This window comes from Hirundo rustica, chromosome 1, assembly GCF_015227805.2.
Source record: "Hirundo rustica isolate bHirRus1 chromosome 1, bHirRus1.pri.v3, whole genome shotgun sequence".
Classification (NCBI taxonomy): Eukaryota; Metazoa; Chordata; class Aves; order Passeriformes; family Hirundinidae; genus Hirundo; species Hirundo rustica.
The window spans coordinates 130,936,664-130,946,913 of NC_053450.1; the positions used below are offsets into that span (position 1 = coordinate 130,936,664).

The 10,250-nt window shown below is 57.8% G+C and overlaps 1 protein-coding gene across 1 annotated transcript; it reads left to right on the plus strand.

Moving 5' to 3' along the window:
• The first annotated feature begins 711 nt into the window (after window positions 1-711).
• DLX5 (distal-less homeobox 5) lies at window positions 712-3,380 on the plus strand. Its single transcript, XM_040073544.2, has 3 exons — window positions 712-1,158; window positions 2,311-2,495; window positions 2,692-3,380. Exons 1-3 carry the CDS (start codon window positions 804-806, stop codon window positions 3,022-3,024), a joined length of 873 nt encoding a protein of 290 aa, XP_039929478.1. The 5' UTR covers window positions 712-803; the 3' UTR covers window positions 3,025-3,380.
• Window positions 3,381-10,250: the final 6,870 nt, after the last annotated feature.

The window sequence follows — 10,250 nt, forward strand, 5'->3', positions numbered from 1 at the left end:
GTGCCCCTAGGCCGTATATTGCCTCTAGCAGCTCCCTCACACCCCCACGCCAGGGCTTTACGCCGGGAGTCTCCCCCTGGCTCTGGGCCGTGCTAGGGTCTTGGAAATGCAGGAAATGATGTAACTAAAATTCAAGGTACTTGGGGGTAATAGGGTTTGCTGCATTTAGCGCGGAGGTCCCGGACGTTTCCCCGGGAAAGGAGGACGGTCCGAGAGAAATAGCACGGTCAGACGCTAATGGTTATTGTCACCAGATCAGAAATAGAGTCGGCAACCAGGAGCGCCCGGTGCGGTGTTCCCAAGCCATCAAGGTAGCCGAGGGGGACCGGACGGCAAATCCGAGCGGGGTGGCTGCAGCCCTCCCCCAGGGCGCTGCGGGTGGAGGTGCGGGGTACCGGGCTGCAGGGCGGCGGGGCTGGCCGAGCCCCCTCGCCGGCTGCAGGGGTGGGGGCAGCTGGAAACCTCCCAATCGCGGCGCTCCGTCTCGGAGATTGCTGTTGGTATTCACTTTAAAAGACGTTGAATGGGACCTTTTTTTTTTTTTTTTTTTTTAGCCAAAGCTTTGTTGTGCTAAACTAGTTGGACGAGTTAGGGTGTCGCTGCTCCCGATTGCTCTGGCCAATGGAACCCGATCCACCCTGCTGTGCGTAAGAGCGCAATTAAGGATTTAACCAAGCCTATGCTGCGCCCCAGCCAGCAGTCTGCCGGAGACAGACACCGCGCCGCAGCCTCCTCCCCCAGACATGTCTGCTTAGACCCGAGCAGCCCCGCCGCCAGCCCCAGCCCGCCGCCGGCTCCGAGCTATGACAGGAGTATTTGACAGAAGGGTCCCCAACATCAGATCCGGCGACTTCCAAGCTCCTTTCCAGACGGCCGCAGCCATGCACCACCCGTCCCAGGAATCTCCCACTTTACCCGAGTCCTCCGCTACGGATTCCGACTACTACAGCCCGGCGGGGGGAGCCCCGCACGGCTACTGCTCGCCTACCTCGGCTTCCTACGGCAAAGCGCTCAACCCCTACCAGTACCAGTACCACGGCATGAACGGATCTGCCGGGAACTATCCTGCCAAAGCCTATGCAGACTACAGCTACGCCAGCCCCTACCACCAGTACAGCGGGGCGTACAACCGCGTCCAGAGCTCTGCCAGCCAGCCAGGTGAGGGCCGGGGGTGTGCGGGAAGGTCCCGGCTTTGGGGAGGCTGGGGGAGCGCGTCTCGGCAGATCCCTGACCCACGGACCGCGGGGACGCGGCTTTCCCTGAACCAGAAGGGAAACGGAAAATAAATAAATAAATAGGAAAAAAAAAAATTTGAGAGGGGGGAAAAATTTGGAGAACTGGTTTACTGGTCTGCTTCTTTTGACCAGCCCGCATGATCTAAACTAAAAATCTTAGGACTACTGCTTTAGCGCTTCTGTCAGCTGCCTCCGGGCCCCCACGGCTACCTCCCTCCTCCTTCCCCCCGCAGGAAGAGGGAGAAAATAGCTGAGCCTTGTTGCTTGTCTCAAACTCAGGTTCGCGGTGTTGAAGAAAGTTTCCTTCCCCCTATGCTGGAGGGGCGGGGGAGGAGGTTGGGAGGGGGAGACTAGCCGTGGCGGGGCTGCGAAGCCGGGGGGGGCTTTTTCACCAGAAAGCGTTGCGGTTTTAGCGCTTTACTTCTTTGTAACTTGCTGTAGGGAAAGGAAAGAAGGGGGAAAAAAAAAAAAAAAAAAAAAAAAAAAAAAAAAAAAAAAAAAAGGAGGGGAAAAAAGTGGTCAAGGAGGGAAGGAAAAAAAAAAAATCCCGTGGTAAAGCCAAGTGGCTGGGTTTGGATGGGACGAGCGCGGTCGCGGCGGTGCTTGGGGACACGCCGGCGGCGGCAGGGGGATGGCGCGGGCGTGCGTAGGAAGCGGTCGATGCCTTGGGTCCGACTCCTCTCCGGACAGAGCTCTGCCCAGCAGAGCCCCAGTCATCCTCCTAACCCCGCGGCGGCTGCGCATGCCCTGCGCTCCCGCCCGCGCAGCGCTGCGCGCCCGGCAGGATGACCGGGGCGGGCGTGGGAGGCGGAGGAGAAGGGCCGGGGGTGGCCGAGGCCGATGCGGAGGGAGAGGGTTTCCCCCCCCGTCTCACCGCGGGGAGCTGGCGGAGGCTGCGCGGGGCCGCCGCCCGGCTGCGGGAGCCCCGGGGGGAGCCGCAGGGGCCCGTCGGGCCGGCGCCGCTGCCCGGCCCAGCCCGCGGGCGGGATGCCGCCCCGGCGGCGCAGGCTGCGCGGAGCGGAGCCCGTCCCCGACTTAACGACTGCGTCTCTCTCCCGCTCTTGCGCCCGTGCAGAGAAGGAGGTGGCGGAGCCCGAGGTGCGGATGGTGAACGGCAAACCAAAGAAAGTGCGCAAACCCCGGACTATTTATTCCAGCTTTCAGCTGGCAGCGTTGCAGAGGAGGTTTCAGAAGACCCAGTACCTCGCCCTGCCCGAGCGGGCCGAGCTGGCAGCCTCCCTGGGACTCACGCAAACACAGGTACCGCGAGCGTCTCGGCTCGGCTCGGCTCGGCCCGGCGGGTCCGGAACCCTGGCTCACCCGGCGCGGAGGGAAGGGCTGGATCGGGCCCCTCGGAGGGACGGGAGGGCGGCGGGGCGCGAGGCACCGGCTTGCCGGGCGGGCGTTAATGGTGTCGCTTTCTCTCCCTTTTCCTCTCCTCCCGCCGCACTCCCAGGTGAAAATCTGGTTTCAGAATAAAAGATCCAAGATCAAGAAGATCATGAAAAACGGGGAGATGCCTCCGGAGCACAGCCCCAGCTCCAGCGACCCCATGGCCTGCAACTCTCCACAGTCACCTGCGGTTTGGGAACCTCAGGGCTCGTCCCGCTCCCTCAGCCACCATGCCCACGCACACGCTCACCCTCCAAACTCCAACCCGTCCCCTGCATCCAGCTACCTGGAGAGCTCCACTTCCTGGTACCCCGCTGCCAACTCCATCAACTCCCACCTCCAACCCCACGGCTCCCTACAGCACCCGTTAGCGCTGGCCTCTGGGACGATTTATTAGAGCCTGACCCTTATTATTTTATTATTTTTTTGTTGTTCCTTGGACTCCTGTGTTTTACTGTTAAGGAATAATAACGAAAGGAATGCATATGGGGAATTTTTAAAAGGGAAAAGAAACAAACAAAAAGATTAAAATGTGTAAAGCTTGTGCATGTAACTTATTGCATTTCAAAGGAAACCCTTTTTTATACAATACGGACATTTTTTTTTTGGCTCAGCTGTGGACACTATCATTGGTGCCTTGAAATCTATGACCTCAACTTTTCCAGAGACTTTTTTCAATGTTATTTTAACCCTGTAAATAATTGTAGATAGAGGAATTAAACTGTATATTCTGAATAAAATAAAATTATTTCGACCAAGAGAAACGTTTCCAAATTACCCCTTCTTCCCTTAATAAGAGGGGGAAAATATATATATAATACTAATTTGCTTGCAGAAAGAAAGTGAGGAAAGAGGATGGGAGCTGGGAGTTCACATTTCTTTCCAGTGCCACCGCAGGATCTGCCCCTCGCAGGTACCCACGGGCGAGCCGAGGGCCGGCGGTGCTCTCTCCGCGCTGGGACAGGGGCTCTGGCAAGACTGCGTACATCTTATTGCGTAGTGCTTTAAGCTGAAGGGAAAGCTGCCCATCCTGATGCGAGAAAGAGAATCTCTCGCCTTAAGCCGCCCTGAATCCTTTCCTGAGAGCAATTAGCGTCGAGAGCTGCACACTCCACAGCCCATCAGTCGCCCGTGTGCGCTCGGCTAATTATACAAATTACGTTTCCGTCAAAGGGAGCCACTAAATATAAGAAAAGAATAAAATGAGGGCCCCTCTCCCCTCGCTCCTGCTAAAAGACTGCGACGGCTTCGACTGAAGGAGGAACGTTTCAGAGGTACTTTTATTGTTTTCGTTTTATTTCTACACGATTTAGGGGAAAGAAAGAAAACAAAACAACCTTGCGTCAGAGCAGTTGCTAGCGCTGCCCAGTGCTTGGGCGAGATGGCCGGAGCGCTGCCCACTGACGCGAGCCACTCGCACGGAGCGTGGGCTCTCTTTCAGTAGAAATCCCGGCCCGCGGGGCCCCGGGGCGCCGCACGTTCCCACGGGGACCCCCATCCTAGGGGGCAGCGGTAATTCACGGCCGTGCGGGGTACGGCGACAGCAGTCAATGTGCCAAAGGCGTCGCCGGAAGGATCCCGAGATGAAAGGTGCCCCTCTGGCAGCTGAGGCTGGCGGGGAGAGTGCTGGAAGAGGGGGAGGCGAGGCCTGAAAAGGCACGCTCCTGCCCTGGGGCGCACTTACCTGTCTCCAGTCTTCCTCCCCGCCGCCCTCCCCCTCCTTTCTTCTCCCTCCTCTCCCGCCTGCCATGTTTTGTGCGTGTGCATGAGTGTGGTGCGCGTAGTTTTCTACCCAAAGAAAGAAGCCCGGGTTTGCTGTTTTGTAACAGGTTTGGGGGTTGGTAAATGTCTTGCAGTACAATAGACCAGTTTGTTCGGTTGTGCTCCCTGCACGCCGGGGAGGGTGCGGGGGTGCCGGGGGCAGGGCGCCGGGGGCCGCCGCCGGCTGCCCATCCCTGCCCGCTGCCGGAGAGCGGCCGCAGTGCCCCGCCGCTCCCCATCTCTTCCGCTCTTCTGGTGACCGGCTCCTGCTCATTTAACTCGCAAGGTTTCAGGGACTTTCCTCGACTCTGGAGCTGACGAAAAGCTCGGCTTCATCTCTTCTGCTCACTTCCATCCTATGCAAAGATTTTTTTAAAAACTCGACCCTTTCACTTTCTTCCGCTCTTTTCCTTATTTCCCTCTAGACAAGCATTCAACCTGCAGTAAGAGATTCTCCCCTACCGGAGGTCACATCTCTTGACAGAAAGGTTTGGACACAGGAGGTGGAAGTCCATTTCCCAGGTGGGTCCACCCACCCCTTTCTTTGAACAGCTGCCGCGGGGCTGTTGGGTTACGGTAACCTGCCGGGGCCGGGACGGCCCGGGAGGACAGCGCAGGAGCAGCTCCGGGAAGACGAAGTGCCGGCAAGCAGCGTGCCGGGCAGAGACGGGAATTCACACTGCGGCCGCTGGACTAGGCATCGCTCGCCTCTCCAAGCCAGCCGAGTCAGCTCGGCTGGGTTTCCATGCCGGTCCCTCTCCCTGCTTAATTTCTCCTCCTCCCGGAGCGGGTTGGTGTTGGGCAGGTCGGGCAAAGCCTGGCACCTCTCCCCAAGAGAGGGTAAGAAATGCCCGTCGCGTGGCCCCGGCCTCGGTGAACACTCTGGGTCTACGGCCGCCCGCCCCTCCGGGAGATCCCCGGGCAGGGGGGGATGCTGCCGTTCCCTCTGTCCCCGCACACCCAGGCAGGCACACCCTGGCGCCTCTTCCCACCTGGGTGTACCCCCTGGGCTCCAGCGACGGCCGGAGGGAGCCTAGCTTGGCCAGGCCTCCCCCCTTGCTTCCCCGGGAGAAGGATGGCATGAACTGTCCTTTGTCTGATGCTGGGTTTGGGCTCGGCGGATTGCTGGCTCGGGGCTTTCCCCGCCCCTCCCCCTCTTCCCCTCCCTTCTGTTTTCCTGGCGGCCACTTCCATGTGGAGCCCGGGCAGTTCGGGGAGCCGAGAGGAGCCACATTCCTGTGGGTGCCGAGCGGCTCCAGGGCTGAGCCACAGGGCCTGACACACACTCACACACACACACACAGTCGCGCAGACACACAGACGCACGCACAGAGCAGCCTGCAGCCCCCCGTTCCCCAGGTCGAGAGCTCCTGACACCGCCTGCACCCATGGGGCTCTCACACTCACAGTACATCCACCCCAGGCTGCGCTAGCCCCCGGCGGGGACGCAGCCCTACATCACCCACACCCAGACACACACAGTGCCCGCCACCCCCAGCCACGGTGGCGGCAGGAGCACCTTCCGCGTCCCTGCCCGGGCATCTGCCCGCACCGCCCGCGGGCAGAGCCCTAGGCCGGGAAGTGCTGCCTCCTCCCCAGGCTCCTCGATTCCCCTCCCGCTCCTTTCCGGGGAAAGAAAAAACACCTCCTCCAACCTGTCACCGGGGCAGGGCAGCCCGCTTGTCAGGCGTTCCTGTCGCCCTCTTACTCCCCTCGGTCTCCCCCGTGCACTCGCTCCCCCGCGGCCGCGCTGCCTGCGCGGGCCTCCGCGCCCTGCCCCTTCCACCGCCGGCAGCGCTGTGTCCCCAGAGTGCATCCCACATGTGGCATCAATTAAAGATTTCTGCCACGCAGTTTTGCGACTGACAGACTTTAGGTGTTTTGGTTGTGGATTACGGAAAGGAGATCTATTGCTTCAGGAAAATCGGGGCGGGGGAGGGGGTGTGGGAACCCCCTCTTCTTGCTTTCAGTCGTTAAAGCGATTGCTTGCAGTAACTCAATAACCTGTTTTATAGGTCAGATAAGAGCCGTGAAAATAGGAAACGTGAAGTTTACCTTAAGCCTCTCTCTCTCTTTTTAAAGGGAGAATCAGTGTTGCATCAGTCAAATGGTTCTCTTTGTTCGGTGGCGTGTCTATTTACACGCGATTCAGGAAGGATAAACAATAGTTTATCTGCCTGGAATACAGACCTGATAAATCCCGCCACGCACCCTCGCCCATGCTGTCTGTGAGAACGCCTTCCGCTGACACGACCTTCAAGGCCGCGGGTAAAACTCACGGCTCGCTCACCCCCTTATTCACCTTCAGGTGAGGGCCCAGAGCGCCGGCCCCGGCCAGAGCCTGCGACGCATTGAGCATTTGGCGAAGAGGAGCTTGGGGGTGGCTGCTCGCTCCTCTCCCGCTGCTTCCTGCCCCTCGGCGCTCCCGGAGAAGTTGTTCGAAACCTCAGCCTGGGTTTTGCAGGATGGCTGAGCCAGCCTCTCCGGGCTGGATCCTGACCAGGATTCGTGCTCCGCAGCGGCATCATCTGCCTGCTTGCGGAGCTGGGCCTCCATTCCAGGAGATCCTTACGGTCTCCTCGATACGCATCGTACAACGCGTTTTATAGGGCTTTCGCCTCGCGCTGTCCACCGAGCTTTCTTTTATTCTCCTGGTTTTTACTAATTCGCATGGAGGAAAGAGCGCAGAGTAAGACCACGGGCTTCAGGAGCGGCTGCCGTCGGGGGAGGCCAAGGGCTGGGGCGGCAGCTCTGCTGCCCGTGGAGGAGCCTCTTCCCATCTGGACCCTGCGGAGACTAACCGGAGACTAACTGCTCGAGCGGCAGCCGCTCTTTGATGATTTAGGTCATTAAAAAACGGAGCGGGTTTGTGTATTTCGTGTCCAGGGTTAATAAAAGTTAATCAGGAGTCGAAAGCCAACTAGCCCAGTGAGTTAACCTCGCTAGCTGCAGGTAGTCCTGTTAGCCAGGCTCTTTTGATTAATTAATTATAATTGAGTCAGTTCTGTGATAATTTCCCTAGGGACCCCTGAGGATCGGTCCAGCGGGTGCGCGGGAGCGCAAAAGGGCGCCGGCTCCCCAGCCCGCCGCGGAGTGTGTCAGGCGCTGGCGTCCCGCACTCCGCCCGGTTCCGAAGCTCCCGAGGCTTCTTGCCCGAAAGTGACGTTCAAGTCACCTGAGAGGAGGCACAAGACAATGGAGAGCCCTCTTTTGGGGATGGGTGGGGAGCTCGGGGATGCTTCGGGTGCTGGGGAGAGGCTGCCGGGAAGAGCCGAGCCGAGAGGCGGACTGATGCAGGCGGGAACCGAACCAGCAGTCCCTGACTGCACATCAGGCTCGCAGTCGTTGAGATTTGGACACGTAACGCTGCAGACCACTGATTTGCTATTTTCTTAATTCCCGCTCTTCTCATTCCCTATGAATCAAACAGTCTTTTGTCCTTCAGAGTTTGATTTGATCGCTACTGTTCACATTTCACTTTTGTATTTTTCCCTCCCTATACCATTACTCATTGAGTGCCCCGTGAAATTACAATCGTACATTTTCAACTCAGCAACCCATTTGCAGTGCAAAAATAGGGTCTAAATAATGGCTGAATTAGCCCTACTGGACAGTTTCAGATGTAACACTCTGTAATAATTATATTGCAGGCTGGATTAGGATGCTATTATCATAATCTGGACGTTTACAATTATCTGTAATTTGCAAAGATGCGCCAGGTCTTGATTACAGCAGGTTTTTTTTATCAAGCTAACCATCACTAAACAGTGACAGTAATAACAGCTAATTTTGCTGGCAATATAAGAGGTGCTGGGGTGTGCAAACAATTTCACACCTGGATGTGCTCACTCAACCAAGAATATAGAGAAAGAGCTTCTGCCCCGAGACTCAGAAAAATATTCTCCACTGCTTCTGTTCAGTACAGATTTCTAGACCCCGATCCTTGCTTAGCAGATTTTCAGAGGGGTAAGTTTCGGGGCTCGCTTGGGTTTGGGGTTGGTTTGTGACTGCTCCGCGCCCGTCGAGGCACGCTCCGTCTTCGCTCCCCCACATTCGCGGTCATTCTCGGGCAGGTGGTTTCACCTCCCCGGCCCGGACCCCGTCAGATCAGCGCCCCCTTTCCCTCCGTGCCGCGGGGGCGGCGGGCGGCGCGGGGCGGGGATGCGGCGGGAGCCCCGACGGGCGGCCGGAGGGGCGGCGCGGGAGCCGGCGGCCGCCGGAGAAACCGTGCGAGCCCCGAGCCGGCCCCGTCCGCCCGCGCCCGCGGCGGGGCGGCCGCAAGGGCGCCTTTCCGCAGTTCTCCGCGGCCCCGGGGCGGGGGAGCCCGGCGGCGGCAGGTTTGGCGCCGGCGTGGGGAGCTGCCGCTGCTCCATCCATAGATGACGCTGTTTCACGAGAGTCTCCCGGGGCGGCAGCCGCGCGAGTGGGAGCCGCTGCTGCCATTCGCTCCCACCCCGCTCCCGAGAAGGCCTGCCTTTCCCACCTTCTCCCACGCCGCTAAGCTAATGGGGCTTCTCTGATTATTGTTATCGTTTATTCGTTCGCTCGCTTGCTTGTCGTCCGGGCTTTTTCGGAGCCTATTTGAGGAATCTCTCGCGGGGGAGGAGGGCAGGACACATCCAGAGGCTTTCCGCACCGGCACCCACGCGCGGCGCGCAGGGGAGGACGAGCCCCCGCGAGCCCACGAGAGGCAGCGAACCCCCCGCTCCCCGCCCCCCGGACCGCGGCCGCCGGCTCCGCTGGGCGCGGGCAGCGAAAGGGTTAAGGCGCCTGCGGGGGCCGTGGGGCCGGGACCCGCCGGGCTCGGCTGGGCCGGGCTCCCCGGGCTGCGGGACGCGCTCCCCAGGGCACCCGCCGCCCTTCTGCGGGGCGAGGGGGAGCCCGCACAGCGGCCGGCGCGGGGTGGGGGGGAAAGGGGCGCGGAGCGGGGTTTTCTGAAAGATGCACACAATGCTGTTGGTTTAAATGTACGGTAGCTTTCTCTCCGGTGTCATTTGAATAATTCAGTGAGCCCCACTACCAGCTGTATTTCTGAAGCCTCTTCCATTCTTTTCAGCATTATAATTTTGGTTAATTTTCAATTTTAGGCCCTACGTCTCTGCAATTTGTGTATGAATAACAGAATAATTTTCCTCTTTTGTTTCGCCTTTCCTGTTCCTGAATCTAAATAAAGATGGCTTTTTAGTATTAAAAGTGGAAGAAAATTACAGGTAATTATCTTTGACGGTAAAAACGCTGTAATCAGCGGGCTACATGAAAAATTACTCTAATTATGGCTGCATTTAAGAGAATGGAAAAAAACCTTCTTGTGGATAAAAACCTTAAATTGTCCCCAATGTCTGCTTCAAATTGGATGGCACTGCAGCTGGAGGCTTTGTTCAGAATTGATCCTGGGGAGCTCTGAACCCAAAGTTTCACAGTGGGAAGGGGAAAAAAAGAAAAGAAAACATTTTTCCTAATGTAACAATACGAATGGTAGAAAATGACAAGACTGATCGGTTTTAAAGCACTCTGAAGACTGACTGAGCGTGGAAGTTGCTCAAAAAAAAAACAAAAAACCAAAACCAAAAAACACCCCCCCAAAAACTGGTATATTGGTAAGTAGTCTTTGCTTTGTGTCTAATTATAGTGACTGTCCTTTTGCACGACTGTATGTAGCTGTCATTATATGGAGCACTCTGAGGATCTCTATTGACTTCTGATAAATGGCTCAGTGGTTTCAAGGTTCATAATTTGAAGGATGCCCAGGTCTCTAGCCATTAATTCTCGCAGTATGGGGCACCCAGCTTGGATGAGGAAAAGGCTTTTCATTGTCAGTAGTTGCTGTGCTTTCCACAAGCCGGTGCGGCTGAAGCTGGCTGG